Consider the following 19913-nt stretch of genomic DNA (forward strand, 5'->3'; position numbering starts at 1 on the left):
TTATTTGGGATTATCGGCCATTCATCATCATCTGGTTATTTTATCACAGCCTAGTTTATAGTGACCATGTGCTGATACAAAGCCTATCTCTGTGTATTTACCCTGCAGTACCCCCCAAAGTACTTCACTGTATGATAGAAACTTTTTCTGTTTTTTTTTCTCCCAGAAACATTGATACTTTTTGTCCATATACTGAGCCTGGTATTGCAGTTTATCCCCAGTCACCACAACTTTATCTGTTCTCTAGGACCATGGTTCCCAACCCAGTCCTCAAGGTCCACCAATATTCTGTTTTTTTTTCAGTTACTTCCAATCCGGGGCTGTTGGTGGCTGTGAGAACTGGGGTGGTGACCTCTGGTACCCCCAACAGGTCTTGTTTTCAGGATTTCCTTTTTCTTTTACAGGTGATATAATTCTAGTCAGTGCATCAGGCATCACCACTCACCGGTAAAAGACTAAGGAAATTCTGAAAACATGACCTGTTGGAGGTACTTGAAGAGCGAGCTTGGAAAACACTCCTAGGGGGCCTCTAAATTTTGCCGGGTGCATTGTTCAGAAGCCCCATTGACAATGAGTGGAGCGGTGGTAGAGCATGCACACTGTGGCTCAATTCACTTGGAGAATGGAGATCAGGGGGAGAACTGACATTCTCGTGATTGATGGGGGTCCCAGTTGTCAGACTCCCACTTATCAAAGAGTTTTAGAATAACTTTACCTTTTAGATAACACCCTTTTAAGGTGACTTGCCTTTGAGTACTACCTAGCAAACAGTAGGGAACTTCCTTGCCCTTAAAGGGGTACTATGCTGCTCAGCGTTTGGAACAAAATGTTCCGAACGATTAGAGCCGGCACCAGGAGCTCGTGGCGTCATAGCCCCACCCCGTTATTATGTCATGCCCCGCCAATGCAAGTCTATGGGAGTCTATAGACTTGCATTGAGGGGGTGGGGCGTGACATCATGAGGGGCAGGGCTATGACATCACAAGCTCCCGGCATCGACTCCAGCGTTCGGAACAGTTTGCTCCAAACGCTGAGCAGCAGAGTACCCCTTTAAAGCAGCCAGAACACACTGATGAATAGATGTACAAAGGCAAGGTGTCCAGCGCGAGTATCAGAAAACAGGATATTTATTCCAATAAAAGCTACAGAGACCAGGAGAACATGACAGGGTGACGCGTTTCGGTCCTAAGACTGGACCTTAGTCATGAGGGAGTGAGCTGGACTACAGATACTCTTGCTTGCAGATGAATAGATGTGCACCATACGGCCAAGTTTCTGCTACATTTCTTTTATTATCCCAATCTGTGATTGACCTTTTGTAAGTATTATGACCTTCTACCTTCAATTGTCTGCAATCGGAACATGCAAAGGTAAATACCCAAAGACAGGAAACTCCCATCTCCCCCATATGTACTGTGTTATCTACATAGAGATTTTACAGGGAATGAGTTCTCCTATAAACCTATTGTTCTAAAAAACATTTCATGCATTTGATGACCCGGGTCACTTTTTTTTTTCTCTTCCTGGCACATTGCCTGGTACTGTTGTCTTGGTCATAATGTGTTATGGCCTTAATATTTTATGGGTTTCTGTTAAGTGTCAAGGGTGTAAACTATAGGGGGCATAGCAGAGTCTAAATAGATCAAATGGATTCTCCCTGCTCAAGTATGCTATTCTATACCCCCCACTTATACTTTTAAAGAGGTAGTATAGCATCATGCCGCTTCCATAGCCATGGGGAGTCTGGTGCAAAAGCTAAATGGGGTCAGGGCATACATGGGGCATTATGTGGCAGAATAGCTTTCTCCATATCAGCTGTATGGACTGCTCAGGACTAACCCAGGGGTCCAGTGCGCAAAATATTTGCTTAGCCAATAAAAACAAATTATAATTTAAAAATCTAGTCAGCACACAAACTAGTCTCTAGGTCTCCAAACTGTGGTCCTCCAGATGTAGCAAAGCTCCCAGCATGCATGGACAGCCTGAAGATTGTCCGGGTATGCTGGGAGATGTAGTTTCCGTACAGCTGAAGCTCCACACTGAACTAGCCATTGTGTGTTGGCTATAGTATCTAACTAGGTGTTCTTCCCATCTGATGATATGATTATATATTGATAGTAAAGTGGGGTAGTCTGACCTTTGGGATCCCCATTGTCCTGAACTTTGGTAGTTTTTCCCCTACGGATGTGCAAGGAAAACCTTGAAGGTGACCCAACGCCAAATTAGCGCTGCAGCTTCTCCATTCTAAGGGCCCTCCATAGGGCAAAGCTGATTTCACCGGGACTGGTCGATTATCTAATATGTGTTCTAGCTTCCAGCCTCCAAACTTTCCCTCGGAGAAGGATCAGACATGTTGATCTCAGTTGCCCGTTTCTTTTGTTCCAGGAGGATTTGGCAGCATCTTCTGTTCAGAACACGTGAACACTCGGCCAAGCTTAAAGGGGTATTCCGGCTTTATACATCTTATCATCTTATCCCCTATCCAAAGGATATGATTGCAGGGGTCCCGCCGCTGCGATCTCGGTGCAGCCCCCAGCATTCTGTGCCAGGCGCTGCCTCCAAGACGGCGATACGACATCACGGCAACGCCCCTCCATTCATGTCTATGGGAGGGGGCGTGACGGCCGTCACGCCCCCTCTCATAGACATGAATGGAGAGGTGCGTGGCGTGACATCACTAGGGGGCATGGCCGTGACGTCACGTCCCCGTCTCGGAGGCAGCGCCCGGCACAGAATACCGGGGGCTGCATCGAGATCGCGGGGGGACCCTGCGATCATACATCTTATCCCCCATCCTCTGGATAGGGGGATAAGATGTATAAAGCCGGAATACCCATTTAAAGTTTGTGTAAGGCGGGAGAGAGAGAGAGAGAGAGAGCTGTTGACCTTGTGCACGATTTTTATGGTAGAGTAGGTGCCATTTGTATATGGCTTAGATTTGCCAGCTTTCTTCTACATACTTGCATGGATCTTGTGTTTATACGTATATTTAGTTTTTCTTATTTGTTCTACCATAATTCATCACTGTACTTAATGTTACGGCACTGTTAGGTTATTATAGAATTGTCTCAAATTCCTCCTTGACATCATTTTGATCTATGAGAAATCCAGCCCCTGGCAATCTTGATCTAAGAGAAATTGCCCTTTAAGAAACCGCTTAGCGATTACTTATGGGTTAGTGGCTTCTCTGTTCACGTTTTGAGGCCAGGCATGATCACCATTTGTACAAAGAAAAATAATCTGGTTTTAGCCTCAATATACACAAGCCCATGGACCACTGGAATGGCAGGAAACGCAGCGCTCCGAGCCATTTAAAGGAGAAGTAATAGTATTATCCCCGTAAACAGGAAGTAACGTACAGGTCAACAATTATGGGATTCTATCTGGTGTCAACCTTCACACTCTACGGAACAAGATTCCCACCTGTAAAAACACCTCCCGGTGCATATAGTACATATCGCTTTCGTTTTCTGTCTTTATCTCTTGTGGCTTGTGTTCCTGTGGTCGCTGGAGGGGCTTGTGGGAATGAATGTTCTGCTAATGGGGGTTTAATTGATCCCAGACCTAGAAACATTAGAGAAGTGTTTTCCTCAGTTCCCTGTGTTACATTGACTAGGTGGCTGGTATATGTCATGTCACGAGGCTCATGCTTTTTTCTTTTATACCTATATATCTTCATACCCGAATTTAAAGGGCCACTCAATCTTTGAATCCATGATCTGTACCATGTTAGCTTCACTGCATTTTCCTTAGAATTGATCAAATTAGAAGTTGCGCAATTTGTCACTAGCCCCTAGGTTGTGTCTTTTAGGCCTTATTGGATGTGACTCTGAGCCCTCAGGTGCAGGGATTGGGATGCTCCGGGTATTGTACCAGGCTAGAAAACTGATAGCCCAGTACTGGATTAGAGCTAACCCCCCTACTATTGCTGATCTTATTGCTAGATTGTCACTTATTGTTCGTATGGAGAGAGGTATACGGTATATGAAAAGCGGAAAGCTACCCGTAAATTCCAGGCAGTTTGGGGACCTTGGATGAATGTTTTTGATCGTTGATCTGATAGTACCTAATGGGATACCTTCTCCGAAGGATTGACTGTATGAGTGGAGTCCTGGTGTGTCTGCTTGGGATCCTTGGCTCACCGTGCTGCTCCGTGTATATGATCTCTCCTATGTTATGTTCTCTTTACTGTGTGTGCGCCTGCCTCGATGCTGTTTAAAGTTGCCATTTTACTGCCGATTTAATAATGCTTGTTATTTGATGGACGTGCCATATGATATTTGACGGCTCATATGCCTTACTTGTGGACATTTGGTGGACTTTGGGGTGTACTGTTACTGGGTGGAGGGTGGGACTGTTGGGGTGGTGGGTGGTATTGGGGATTGGGGTGTTTATTGTTGTATGGTGTGTATTTGTTTACCTTGCAAAATACCTTAATAAATATATCTGATTTAAAAAAAAGAAGTTGCACAACCTATGCCCCCTCAATGCAAGTCTGTGGGAGGGGATGTGACGGCCGTCACGCCCACTCCCATAGACTTGCATTGAAGGGGCGTGGCCCTGATGTCAGGAGGGGCAAGACCGAACCCGGCAGCGTGAAAACAGCATTCAAAACCTTTACTTCCAAACGCTGGCCAGTGGAGTACCCCTTTAAAGCGTATCTGTCAGATCCCACAAAAAAAAAAAACTGTTATATGTTACTCAGTACCTCATCCTGAGCATGTAAATATTATTTTTATGTATATATCACCCATATTTCACTAAAAAATAGCATATTACAGCTGCTCACTTTTCAATTGTCTCAAAGGGAGGGGGCATGTCCTTATGCCTGTACTGTGATGACTCCTCCCCCTCCCTCACTCTACCGACTCACTGCTCTTGGAGGAGCATGGCAGCCCTGCTCTCTGTTTTTATGCTGTACACACACACACACACACACAATGATTATTGGAGAAATGCTTCTATAACAAAGATTAAAAAAGCATATCCTGCTGATCCTAAAATTGACTAAAATGTGGTAAAAAGGTAAATAATGCTGGAATCGGGGGATAGATGTTTTAGTTGACTAAGACTACTAGCTTGTGATTGTGTGTTAAATAAATAAAATCAGAGTGCTTCTTTAAGCAATTATTTTTCCTATTTCAAGTATCCCCCTTCTTCTGTTTCTCAGGATATCACGCTATCCATTATTTTTTTCCCTTTTTTTATGCTCTAAATGTTTTAGCCGAATATTATTTCGCTAAGTGATGGAGTACATATGGCTCTGTTCGAGCAGGCATTTCGGAAACAACTGTTCTATAAGAATAGAAAGGATATATGTAGGGACCCTGATGGTAATTACATGAGACATTCTCAGACCGTCCTTGGATGACCGCTCCAGGGCGCTGGGTATGGATGTCTCTTGGGACCATGGAGGATGATATTCTGCTGAATACTTGTAACCCTCGGAAAGGGTGTGAGACGGGCAGAGTGTCAGAGGAAATCTCAGGACATCCTCAGCTGCCATTCTGGGGTCAGATCTTATGATAGGCCATGACAGGAGCCGGTTTACAAGAACTGCTGAATATTTAATATGAGATAACCCTTTATGAACGTGCCTAGACTTCTCTTCTTATTGACGGTATTGTGTTATACTGTGGTTATTTTTGCGTACAGCTTTGTGCACATTTACATATAGTGTGTGGGAATGGCTGTCAACTCTGCTTAAAGGGGTACTCTGTTGCTCAGTGTTTGGAGCAAACTGTTCCGACCGCTGGAATCGGCGCAGGGAGCTTATAGCCCCACCCCTCATGATATCATGCCCCGCCCCCTCAATGCAAGTCTATGGCAGGGGGCGTGACAGCCGTCACGCCCCCTCCCATAGACTTACATTGAGGGGGCTGGGCTATGACTTCACGAGCTCTTGGTGCCGGCTCCAGTGGTCAGAACAGTTTGTTCCAAACACTGAGCAACAGAGTACCCCTTTAATTCCTGTTTTCTGGGAACGTGGGGGGACTAGAAATGCTTCTAACAAATACTATACCTCCATGGATGTAGCACACATGAATGTGCTTCGGACATCCATGTCCTAATGGGCGGTAAAGCCTACTGGGGAGTTTATTTATTTTTTATACTAAGAGATAGTGTGCTTTTTAGTTGACGTTTAGGCTCTGTTCACACTAGCTTTAGTGCCCCACTGTATGAAGCCATGATATTTCCAAATGGATCTTTAAAAAAGTTCTCTAAGCTAAAATTTTTAACCCCCGCTGTGCCCGGGCTGTAAAACTATACATAATAAACTTTCACTTACCTGCCTACGATCCCCCGTTGTTCCGATAGCGCCGCCCGTGCTCCGGTCTCTTCCACTTCCTGCGGGTCTGTGACTTCACTCTGCGCTCAGCCTATCAGCGGCCCCAGCAATGTCCCGTCGCGGCCGCTGGTAGGCTGAGCGCAGAGTGAAGTCACTGACCCGCAGGAAGCTGACGGGGACCGGAGCACGGGCGGCGCTATCGGAACAACGGGGGATCGTAGGCAGGTAAGTGAAAGTTTATTATGTATACTTTTACAGCCCGGGCACAGCGGGGGATAAACGATTTCAGTTGGAGAACTCCTTTAATAAATCCTGATAGTTCCCATTGACTGACACCTGGGTTTTTCAAGTTTAGGTCATGGGGTAAATTTATCATTGGATGTGTTTTTTTTTTTGTTTTGTTTTGTTTTTATTTTGGGCACAGTTCAGCAGTTGCCAAAATTCATATGCTAAGTCAGTGTTTCCCAACCACAGTCCAGCCAAAGGCTGTCCGGGCATGCTGGAAGTTGTAGTTTTGCAACAGCTGGAGGCAACCACGTTGGGAAACACTGTCTTAAATAATAATAGTGGCATGGGGGAAACAAAAAAATCTGATGCTCCCCTAGCCCCGATCCCTGTAGGTCTGCCCCAGATCCTGTTGTCCTACATGAAGTTCTGGTATCTTCTCTGTGCTCCTGACAATCAGCTGGTTCCAGGACCTTTCCCGCTCAGCCAATCAGTGGCCGCAGTGGTGTCAGGAAAGCCCTGTAAGTCCCTTTAGACCCCAGACTGCATAGAGGAGAATGGAAACTGCGGGGGACTGGGGCTCGGTAAGCATCAGTTTTGTTTTTTGTTTTTTTCCCACGCCTCGGCACAACAATAGTTGGGGAGATGTGACATGGGGATGTGGACATGAAATAGAGGAGATGTGACAATGGGGACAGGGGGAAACGTGACATGGGTTGTGAACATAAAATGGGGGCGATGTGATGTGGGGGTTTAGACACAAAATGGGGGAGCATGTGACTTGGGGGATATAAATGAAATGGGGGGAATAGATGTGAAATTAGAAGATAGAAATGAATGGGGGGGGGGGGTGGATTGAACATGAAATTGGTGAATGTCACCATTTATTTATTATATCACAGTCACATAACGACATCACAATATTTACCTCTATAATGACAATCGCGCATTTTCCCCAAATGGTGCAGCCCTAGTTTACATATATATATTATTCCCTAGGCTGAAATAAGAAGTTCTAGGATCTGGTTGCATTGATGGTTCCTGATTTATCGCTGTCCTATTAGCATATTCTGTATAATAAGATTGCAGCCCTTTCCTGCGTATGTCTATTCAATGACATCTGCCTGGTCTTTGGAGATTTTGGATTACAATGATGTGGATTATAGTGACGTCAGAAAATTATAGGTATTAGTTAGAAATATGCTTATCAGACACAGTTATTTGGCTAGCCCTCAATTGTCTATTCTTAACGCTGGAAACAGAATTGGGCTCATTTATAAAATCTATTGAACATGTTTTAGATGGTAGCCCAGCCCCTGCTTACCCCCTCCTGACCACCACCAAAACTACTCCTAGCCATACCCTGGTGACAGTACCGTGCTTTTGCTGGGGGTGCACAGAGAAGTTGTTCACCCCTCACCCAGTGATCATGTGTGACATGCTGAAACAACTGTAATGGCCAATATGGACTTGCGTGTGTATGGCTGTGTTGGAGAAATGTTTGTCCATCAGAAGGTGGTTTGCCAACTATTTAGCCATCAGCTTTCTTCTAACTAATATATCCATCTTAAAGGGGTATTCCTGTCACATCATATTATCCCTTATCCTTAAGGTTGGTGATAACATGCTTATCGGTAGGAGTCCGACTGCTGGTATCCCCCTCTGATCCATGGTAGTGAGAACTGTCCCCAGGGATCAATGAAGTGCCCTGCACATGTGTGACCAGTGCTTCATTTATTCTCTATGGGGCTACTAAACAATAATATCTGGGGACAATTTACCTCCGTTCTATGGATTGGCGGGGGTCCAACCCCCACGCATGTCCACTATCCTGTGAATACCCTGCCAATACCCTGTTGGTATGTAAATACCTCTTTAAGGTGTGGCAAGAGCTCGGTTTTAATTGACAATTGTAGTGTATCTCCTAATTGACTATTGCAGTGTACCTCCTAATTGACTATTGCGGTGTACCTTATAAATGACAATTGTGGTGTACTTTTTAAATGACAATTGCAGTGTACCTTAAATGACAATTGCAGTGTACCTCCTAATTGACAATTGCAGTGTACCTCCTAATTGACAATTGCAGTGTACCTCCTAATTTACAATTGCAGTGTACTTTTTAAATGACAATTGCAGTGTACTTTTTAAATGACAATTGCAGTGTACCTCCTAATTGACAATTGCAGTGTAATTTTTAAATGACAATTGCAGTGCACCTTATAACTAGATAACTTCATCAGAGAACAATAGTTCATATTGCATTTCAACTATTTGATCTTTTTGTTCTCATAGAAATACCCCTCCTCTAAAGCTGTGGTCTCAAACTGTGGCCCTCCAGATGTTTTAAAACTTCAACTCCCAGCATGCCCGGACAGCCAACGGCTGTCCGGGCATGCTGGGAGTTGAAGTTTTAAAACATCTGGAGGGCCACAGTTTGAGATCACAGCTCTAAAGGATTGGGAGAGATAGCTGTCAGCTTAATGACCATTGCATATGTATGGATACCTTAGGAGCGTAATTGCATGGACCTTCTTGCGTTGTCTGGCTCTTGCATGGGATGACAGCAGGTGTCTATTAAAAGCAATGGACGCCAGTTGTTTGTCATGGACCATTTGCTTAGGAAGCTTCCCTTGCCTATGAAGTCAACCACATGGGTTGCTAACAGCCACCATCTTAGTTGGGTTCTTGAAAAAAGTCCAGACTGCTTTTCAGTCTAATCTTAGATAAACTCTTGAAACTCTGTTCATAGCACCTTCTATACAGCAGTGGTCTCCAAACTGTGGACCTCCCAGATGTTGCAAAACTACGACTCCGAGCAACTCCACAGTTCGGAGACCACTACTCTATACACTCTTCAAAATCTGTCCTTTGGAAGCTCTGCGTAGAAGTACCTAGTTTTATGTGGAAGGCTGTTCAAGGGGACAGTCACCTTGTCCTATTGTTTGTGTGGTTTACTACGGCTATAACGCAACGTGAATTATTATGATTAATGGCTCCCATGCTTGGAGCCCTAACAACTTATTTCACCGGTGACAGTAGAGGAGGATCGTGAGCGGCCGCATTAATTAACTTTTGCCGGCATCTTCTGATGTATGACATTGCTGTTCAGCAAGAGAGAACAGATTCACTGACCGCCTTCCCATGGGGGGGGGGGGAGGCAGCGGCCGCAGCTGGGCCCGAAGGGTCCCGGGACTTCCTGTAGGCCGGAAGCAGATGGGATGCAGATAACCAAAATGAATCTAAGAGCTTTTTGTTTCCTACTGATCATATTCACACAGTGACCTTAGTGAGTCTTCCTTGAGCTGCTTCTTCTCCATTCCTTTCTCTCTTTTTTTTTTATTACAGATACATTGATTTTATTACATTAGTAGATTGCTGAAGGGGAAAAGTAGTGACCTTTACAATTATTATCCTGTTATGAGTCATTTTACTATAGGGGTCTTCTAAGGACAAAGTTTCTATTGTAACTCTATCCTTTAATATATTGATGACCTGATTATATAGATCAGAAGAAAAAGGCCACCCCAAGAAATCACACACAGCTGTAGTCCAGCTATGTTTTTGGTTCCTAAATTTACAGTGAGGGGCATAAGATTGATCAACCAAGAGCTGTGACCCCCTTCACCCCCATCCAAATGATACCCCCCCCCATCCAAGTATTCCTCCCCTACCCTTACCCCATCTAGGTGATGTACCGCCCCCCCCTTTACTCCATCCAGGTAAAATGGCTGCACAGTGTAGATATTAATATTTCTCTTTCCGCTCTGACTAGAAGCAGATACTTACGTCACCACGTTTGCACTTCTGCCGATCTCCAATGGTGATGGAAATCATCTGTTTTCCTCTGCACAATACATTGTTTCAGGAAAGGCTTCCTTCCTGCCTTACATATACGTCTTTGCTATCACACCGTCCTCCTATATTTCTGAAGGAATTCTATAAATAGCAGCTGCCGCGCTATTCTGTAATCTGGTGACCTCAACGGGAACCCGCTACATTGAACAAGTGGCCTGTGCTGTCAGCATTGTGTTATAGAGCTGATGTATAGAGATTGAGGGCCAAATTCAGGATGACTTCTGTTTTCTACCTTTTTAAATATCTGCTTATTCTGAGTTTGGGAGTCCAGTGGGTGGACCTAATCCGCCAGTCATTAAGTAAGACCTCCCAGTGGACTCCCAAGGTCAAAATGAGTTAGGTAATATTACTAAATCTTCCTACGATAAACATCAGCTCCTTCTGCCCTTTGACATTTTGGTTGGATTATTTGCATAATGATTTGTTACCTTTTAGAAATTTTTTTTAATGTAATTCAAGATAGCTGTACAAGAACATGATTTGGTTCACTTGCATCCATTAAAGATTTTCCAGTGTTGTTAAATTAGCCTCTATTCACAGGTTAGGGCATAACTATCTAATTGTGGGGGGTGTCCAACCCGCTAAAGATTGGGGACCAGAGTCTCCCATTAGTATGGAGCCGTGGAAACACCTAATCACTGTATCTTCCTGTCTTTGTAGGCTCCCATAGAGAATAAGTAGAGCAGTGACAAGTGCTTGTCTCGCAGGTCTGTTCTAACGGGAGACACAGGTTCTCGAGATCCTGGAGGACCCCAGTAGTAGGACCCTTATGATCAAATAGTTATCTTGTATCCTATTTATAGGGTATAACTTTAACATATGGGAAAAAACCCCATTAAATAGTTTTCCCACCATGGTAGATGATGGCATATTTCTTGAAGATTCTATCATTTAATGATCAGTGGGGGTTTCAGTGGCAAAACTTCCACCAGTCCTTAGAAATAAGGAGCCCAAGTGGTAGGTGAATGGCCTGCACCATTGGTGGCTTGGAGTGATACTGCGCTGGACAAAATCAAAGTGGACTTTGTTCTCAGGGTCAAGGATATACCATATGCTTATGTGATAACAATGGCCCATTCCTTTAAAGAAGTACTCCAGTGAAGGAACACTTATCCCCTATCCAAAGTGTCTGATCTACATTAGCTTTGGCCCATGGGTGCAAACAAGTTTAAAGCCCTAACTGATGGCTTCTATTACATACAAGAAGAAAAAGATTAATTTCTCCCTCAAATGCAACTTAATGGACTCAGCACATTCAGGGGCTGGAGATAATTATTTATTTTCCCATTTGGTATTTTTTTTCTTTTTTGTTGGGTCGTTCATGACTTTAAGGCTTCCTGTGAGAGTTAGTGAAACCTAATACCACCTCTTCTCATCCGTCTTGTGAATGGTAAAGGAAAACACGATGGGGCACAGGCTCCGAAGGAATTTGGGAAGCGAATTACTAGATTGGATATGCTGATGTTTTCTCATGGTTAGCAGAGCAATACTATGGAAAGGCATTAGTAAATTGCAAAAGTCAAACATTTTGTATCTGTATAGTAAAGCCAAAAATGTGCCAGTGCTCACATGTGGTTGTCACATGCTGAGGCTTTCATGGGAAACTTTCTACAAGTGATACAGATCAAAAAAAAAAAGAGAGAAGATATATAGTGAAATTAATGTCGTCTGACTCGGATAATGTAGAGTAAAAATGGCCCTAGGGGAATGTAAAGCAATAAGAGAATATAAGCAAGAAAATAAAAGCCTTGGAAAGCTCCTTAGATCCTGCGTGCTCGGGTGAAGTAGTAGAATACTTATATTAATTCTAATGATAAAAGCCTATTCTGCTCTGGTTTTATATTGAGACATTATATTTTACAGCAGAAAGTACTTGGACATGCCATTGGTGCCACAATGTGATTAGCTTTACCTGTATACTGTCAGACTGCATAGTAGCAGGCCTCCATCACCAATGATAGGTAGGATATTCAATGGGAACCCATTAGAGTAATACTATAGTTAATGGAGTGCCAAGGTGTGGCCCTCCTATTTGCTCCACAGGGTTCCTAGGACAATCTTCTATGTTGGAAGGGCCCCCAATGGTAAGCAAATTCATAAGGTCCTTCAGCCAACTGTGGGAACCCAACAGCATGTGCTCAGTTTCCTTAAAGTGCCATCAAAGGAGAAATCAAGTATTGCGCAGTTAACCTGAAATTGATGGGTTGTCTGTGTAATGCTTGGATGAGCTGAGTCTTCCAGAGCAGAGACCTTTTGTAGCCTCTGTCTAATTTGGCAAATAGATAAAGTTCATGTTTGGATTCATCACTGTATGATGAATCCAAACAGTGATGTTTTTTTGGGACACCGTCTTTTTTGGTGGCAAGTATGTTTCTTCACTCTCTCCATCAAGAGTAAAGAAAGCCCTATGGAAACCCCATTGGATCCTTCCTGACAACACAGGTGTTTACGGAGCCAAGCATGTTGCCCTAGTAAAGTGATTGTAAGATGATCAGAAGTTGTTCCTTAAAAGGACAGTCCAGTGCAGAAAAACGTATCCCCTATCCTAAGGATAAGGGATAAGTTTCAGATCACGGGGGGTCCGAACGCTGGGGCCCCCGGCTCACGGGCCAGATAACAGGTGTCGACCACCGCACCTCAATACATCGCTATGGCAGAGCCGGAGATTGCCGAAGGCAGCGCTCCGGCTCTGCCATAGAGTTGTATTAAGGGGGCGTGTCAGCATCCGCTACGTGCGGTGGTCAACAAGCCCCCTTCCTGCGGGCTGCCCGGGCCCCGTACAGGAGATCATGGGGGGGGGGGGGGGGGGGGGCCCAGCGGTCGGACCCCCTGCTATCTGAAACTTATCCCCTATCCTTAGGGTAGGGGATGTGTTTTTCAGCACTGGATATTAGGGATCGACATATTATTGGGCGATATTCACAATTTGCCGATACCAATAACGCCCAATTACCTTGCCGATAATATGATAATGCGCACCGCCCCCACCGCGCTGCACCACCCACCGCACCAAATCTGTACAAAATACTGTACGTGTGAATAGACCCTTAATCGACATTGTGTCGATGGACAAACTTTAGACTACACCGCCTCTACTCCACCTCTCCATTGAGTTTTATAAAAAGTTTTTTATCTTGCAATATTTAGTCCAACCCTGGATGTTTTTAGGGGATCCGCCAACACTTTTTACATTTTTTTTTATGGTTTCACGAAGACCCAGACCATGGTTTATGCTCCGGCTAGAAGAGGATTAGTGTTGGACTACTACCTTGGTAACCTCTGATCATAGAGTTTTCATCCATGCTTTATGCTTATGCCTGTGGGATACTTTGGAATAACAGGCCCCCGCCCCCTCATGACGTCACGATCGCTCCCTCAAAGCAAGTCTATGGGAGACGGCTGTCACTCCCTCTCCCATAGACTTGCATTGAGGGGTAGGGGCATGACATCACGAGGGGGCGGGGCTATGGCATCACGAGCTCCCGTCTCTAGCGTTGGGAACAGTTTGTTCCAAACGCTGAGCAGCGGAGTACCCCTTTAAAGCGGAGTACCCCTTTAACCCTATAAAGCGATTAAAAAAAAATAAAAAAAAAGGCAAATTGTGAAAGTATGAGCTATATAAAAGGCCATAAGGGAACATAAAGAGTGTTCTACGCGCTTCCTCAAATTTCACACATCACAGGAAATAAAATATAGGGTCGAAATAATCGATAAATGGACCTCAATATACTATTGATAAAACATACAAAACTCCAAGTGTATTCTACCGTATAGTGTATCCCCCAAATGATCCATTATGTTGACATGAGACGGTTAAATAGCTGAACATTATTTCATATATCTGAAGCTAGTCTCTTGGCAGCGCGCACTTCTGGAGGCCACATTGTTTGGCGAGAATGAGATTTGGAAATAATTCCATTGAGGACATTTTTGTCTTGATGAATAACTTGACTCTTTCCTTTTCCTGACCAGTTTTGCTCCCCTCTAGTGTTTCCCTTTCTTCCCACCACGGAATGAAGATTCAGTGTATTTATCTGGAACATGGGTGACACGACAGAGCGACTCCTTGTAATACTATTCAAACACTTACATTGATGTGATCTGAGGGGATACAAGGTGCTCGACCCCAAGTGCAGTTGTGCACCTACATTGGAGTGGAGGACCTGCACCTATGGATCACAATGGGGGAGATTTACCAAAACCTGTGCAAAGGAAAAGTTGCCCAGTTGCCCATAGCAACCAATCAGATCACTTCTTTCATTTTGCAGAGGCCTTGTTAAAAATGAAAGAAGCTATCTGATTGGTTGCTATGGGCAACTGGTCAACTTTTCCTCTGGACAGGTTTTGATAAATCTCCTCCTATGTGGTTTCACAACTGTGGTAGATATAAACAATGACATTAGCTAACCCTCAAAACTGATGTAAAACTGAGACATTAGCCAGTATATCCTTATATGAAGGACACACTTGAGCCCGCACACCACGCCAAGGTTTCTCAAATGGTGCGGGTAATACTATTCCTTATTATCCCCCTAAGGCTGGGTTCACATCACGTTTTTGCAGTACAGTTCCTGTATCAGGTTTTTGATGAAAAACTGATTCCTTAAAACCGGACTAAACTGTATCAAAACGTGTGTACAAATTTCGTATATGGTTTGAAGAATGATGTCCGGTTGCATCAGTTTTTTTAAGAAAAAAGGCATATGTTTTTAACCTTTCACTCCATTTTGAATCAAGTTTCACTTGTTTGATTGAAATTCCAAGAAAAAAAACTGTGCAAAGTCAAAAACAGTATGGTACAAACCGAATGGAACCGTACGCACTTACGGTTCTGTACAGTACCCATTGACTCCCATGTTAAAACAAAAAAAAAAACGTGGTAGTATATGGTTTTGGGTAAGGGAAAAAAACCTGACAAAACCGGATGATGTGTTTGACATATGGTTTACAATGTTAAGTCAATGCATACGGCTTTCTATACAGTTCCGTAAGGTTTTTACCTTGAAACCCTATATGGGAACTGTATAGCAAAAGCAGAAGACAGAATTTTTGCTTAATGTTCCCTGTAAAATTGCTGGAGGACATTCTGCAAACAGAGCATGCCACCGCTAGGACGGCTCGGAAATGCACTCTCTCCATAGACGGCAATGCCTTGCCAAACGGATTCCGCAAAACAAATTTTTCAAATGGATTCCGCAAAACATGTTAATTCTCTCTGCACAGGATGGATTTGGGGTTTCTGCCACAGAAATTACTTGTGTTCCAGGTGCAGCAGAATCCCATTGAAAACAATGGAACTTTGCTGCAATGGAATTTCCGAGCAGAATTTTTCCACAGGGTTCCGCTTGATAGTTACAGTGCTGAGTAAAATACATTGAAGTCAATGGCAAAGCAGATGTTAATTATTCTAAGCGGAGAATTCAAGAGGAATTACTCAAGTAAATTCCTCTTGAATTACTCAGTGTGAAGTATTATTCAAAACATGTCAAACATTTAGATAGGTCGGGGTCTTGGTGCTGGGTGAAGTTTCCTGGAGCGCGTCAGTCCTTGGCTTGGCTTTTGTTGCGACTTATTGCAGGAGTCGGGCTTCATAGAGTATAATGGAGTCGGGGAGTAAAGTGCACTTCACCGACCTATTTCTAGACATTGGTTGGAGTCTCAACACTGAGACCCCGACCGATCTAAACGTTTGGTTTGACATGTCATTCGCAGTTTTTTTTCTAAATGACAGAAATCTTTTAAGGATTAAAGACCTACTATAGCACAGTGGTCTCTAAATTGTGGACCTTCAGCTGTTGCAAAACTAAAACTCCCTGCATGCTGGAGCTTGTAGTTTCTCTTCAGCTAGAAGTCCACAGTTTGGAGACCTATGCCATAACAGGTTATATTATACAGCCGTTGTTGACGCCCTTGTGCAACTTTCACCAAAAAGTAGTTTACAAACTAGTCAGGTCATGTGTGTTGCATATATTTGCTTAGCCCGGGCCCTGAAAGCTTATGATGGAAAGGACATTTTTGGGGGGCGGTTTGGCACTTTGCTTTTTCCCGTGGAAAACTTTTTATTATTATTATTTTTTTTTTAATCAACTGGTGCCAGAAAGTTAAACATATTTGTCAATTACTTCTCTTAAAAAATCTTAATCCTTCCAGTACTTATTAGCTGCTGAATACTACAGAGGAAATTGTTTTCTTTTTGGAACACAGAGCTCTCTGCTGACATCATGACCACAGTGCTCTCTGCTGACATCATGACCACAGTGCTCTCTGCTGACATCTCTGTCCATTTTAGGAACTGTCCAGAGTAGGAGAAAATCCCCATAGCAAACATATGCTGCTCTGGACAGTTCCTAAAATGGACAGAGATGTCAGCAGAGAGCTCTGTGTTCCAAAAAGAAAACAATTTCCTCCTGTAGTATTAAGCAGCTAATAAGTACTGGAAGGACTAAGATTTTTTTTAATAGAAGTCATTTACAAGTCTGTTTAACTTTCTGGCACCAGTTGATTTAAAAAAAAATAATAATAAATAAATAAATAAAGTTTTCCACGTGAGTACCCCTTTAAATATTGTTTAGCAAGCTTTTTATTGCAGTTTTCTGTCTCCATTTGTAATCGGCGTAAAGGCGACGCACGCACGTAATCTGTAAATAACACAGCAATATGTCGCTGATCTGAAAGAAGGGACGACTATTTTGGCTGGGGGGCACTTTCTGTCACACAATCTGTTTTCTTCAGCTATAGTCGAATTAAACCTCGGCCTTATGGGGCCTGTGTATTCTTCAGCAGTCATGCCGAACTGTACCCCTTAACCCAGTGTTTCCCAACAAGGGTGCCTCCGGCTGTTGCAAAACTACAACTCCCAGCATACCCGGACAGCCGAAGGCTGTCCGGGCATGCTGGGAGTTGTGGTTTTGCAACAGCTGGAGGCACCCTGGTTGGGAAACACTGCCTATAACTCCTGGCAATGAACTGCAGAGATTTCACGGCTCCACAAAATACAGGGTCTGTGAGGTTTTCAACTAGAGTTGTGAAGTTGATAAATGGAAATTGTTATATTAAGATATAAATCTCTGCATATATATATATATATATATATATATATATATATATATATCCTAGACATGACGTGTCAGGGTTTTATAGCTTTTTAATTATGGTTTGGTCCAGAGAAATGATCACTCGAGTCACAGACTTCCTTAGTCACATTATAATATTCTATAAATCCTTGTGACAAGTACATTAACCCTGTTCTCATAATGATACCTTAAAGGAACACTCTAGAAAACCTCTAGAAAACACTGGTGTACTGCTTAAAGGGGTACTCCCTTGGAAAACTTTTTTTTTTAATCAACTGGTGCCAGGGTGCCAGAAAGTTAAACAGATTTGTAAATTTACTTCTATTAAAAAAATCTTAATCCTTCCAGTACTTTTTTGGGGCTGTATACTACAGAGGAAATGTTTTCTTTTTGGATTTCTCTTCTGTCACGACTGCAGTGCTCTCTGCTGACCTCTGCTGTCCATTTTAGAAACAGTCCAGAGCAGCATAGGTTTGCTATGGGGATTTTCTCCTTCTCTGGACAGTTCCTAAAATGGACAGCAGAGGTCAGCAGAGAGCACCGTGGTCGTGACATAAGAGAAATCCAAAAAGAAAAACATTTCCTCTGTAGTATACAGTCCCTAAAAAGTACTGGAAGGATTAAGATTTTTTTAATAGAAGTAATTTACAAATCTGTTTAACTTTCTGGCACCAGTTGATCTAAAAAAAAAAAAAAAAAAAAAAAAAAAGGTTTCCACGGGAGTATCCCTTTAAAGGGGTGTTTCATCCTAGGGTGAAGATGGGACAAAAATAAAACCCAAATATACCTGGACCTAGTCCCCTGCTGGTCCCTTCCTGCTCTCTGTTTGCTTCAGTCTTGTCCCCCCGATCCTTTCTTCCCAGACCAGTTCTTTGAGTCGGACATGTTGGCTCAGCCAAGCCCTCACTGCAGTGGTGTCTTGCACCAAGTGCTTGTTGGAGGCTCGGACAGAGGTGGACAAGAGCTTCGGGGGACCAGGGGGACCAACATATTTTTAATAGTGGCCTATAGAGTTGAACGAATTTACAGTACATTGGCTCATAGCGAAACTCACAGTTCGGCTGTTGATTACTTTAGTCTGCGTGAATTAGTTCAGCTTTCCAAGGGCTCTGGTTGCCTGGAAAATTCCAGGATGACAGTCTTAGGTCTTCTAGGTCTGTATCCACCTTTTCCAGGCAACTGGAGCCCTTGGAAAGCTGAACTAATTTATGCAGACTAAAGTAATCAACAGCCGAGCTGTGAGGTTCGCTACGAGCCAATTTACTGTAAGTTCGCTCAACTCTAGTGGCCTAGGTCAATATGGCTGCTGCGAGGCTCTTGGGGAGAGGACGCCAAACCAAGGTTGGTCCCATCCCATTTACTGTTGGGTTGTGAAAAATGACTGTATAGGACTTTGTATTTGGTTTGCCAACAAGGATTAGGGGCCTAAGGTTTAAGTTAAGGGTCTAGAGGGGGAAACAAACCCCAAGTCTGGTGGCAAACAGAAAAGATAGGGGTCTCTATAGGAAAGTTATAAATGAGCTACCATGGTGTCTGACTTTAAAATCTCACAACCCCACCCCAGAACAGTAAGGTCTAGTGTTTATTTCCATTTCCTTTCCATGACCCTTGGGTCAACATCCCCCATTGCTTTACATCCTGACAATGCAGAATAGTCCAGCACAGTTTCCTACTAGAAGCAAAAGTAATGGGACAAAGTAGGGTTGGGCCCTGCATCCTCTGTGTAATGTATACCCCTGCACAGGCACTTGTGTCCTTGATGACAAAACCCAATACCGTAATTGGAGGCCATTTTGATCTCTAGCTATGAAGTCCCACCTCCTCACCACTGATACAGTGAAACCTCTCCGGAAGACCACCCCTTATCCAGACCAGATTTTGTGTGATGAATTTTTCATTTTACCATGCATTTTGCATAATGGCCATTTTGGAAAAGACCAACCACATACAAGACCATTTTTAATGCAATTATGGGTGGTCTTCTCAAATAGTTTTCACTCTGTTTTATTTCTTCTCCGTACCACCCACTTAAAGGGGTACTCCACTGTCCATCATTCGGAATATTTAGTTCCAAATGCTATGGGGTCGGCCCACGCCCTCAATGTAAGTCTATCAGCCACGCCCCCTCCCATAGACTTGCATTGAGAGGGTGTGGTGTGATGTTACGAGGGGGCATGACCGACCCTTGCAGCGTGCACACAGCGTTCGTAACCCCCCCCCCCCCATGACGTCACTCCCATAGACTTGCATTGAGGGGGCGTGACTGCTGGCTCCAGCATTCCGAACAGTTTGTTCCAAACGCTGAACAGCGAAGTGCCCCTTAAAGAGGTTTGGTTGCATCTTCATGTTGTGTATGTCCCACATAGCCCCTATTTGACATTATGTAAGATGTTTTTGGGTCCCGTAATCCTGCTTTATGTTAGTTCATATTATTTTTGAGTTTCTGCTTCTTTCTAATGACCTTTACA

General features: G+C 43.6%; 1 protein-coding gene across 1 annotated transcript in view; it reads left to right on the forward strand.

Annotated features, from left to right (window-relative positions):
• The first annotated feature begins 1083 nt into the window (after window positions 1-1083).
• The window catches only part of ACAP3 (ArfGAP with coiled-coil, ankyrin repeat and PH domains 3), a 136776-nt gene continuing 117946 nt past the window's right edge, over window positions 1084-19913 (forward strand). Inside the window, exon 1 of the mRNA XM_056544829.1 lies at window positions 1084-1318. Coding sequence (XP_056400804.1) covers window positions 1245-1318 — 74 coding nt within the window. The 5' untranslated portion in view covers window positions 1084-1244. The remainder of the gene's footprint in view (window positions 1319-19913) is intronic.

Source organism: Hyla sarda, chromosome 10, assembly GCF_029499605.1.
Source record: "Hyla sarda isolate aHylSar1 chromosome 10, aHylSar1.hap1, whole genome shotgun sequence".
Lineage (NCBI taxonomy): Eukaryota > Metazoa > Chordata > Amphibia > Anura > Hylidae > Hyla > Hyla sarda.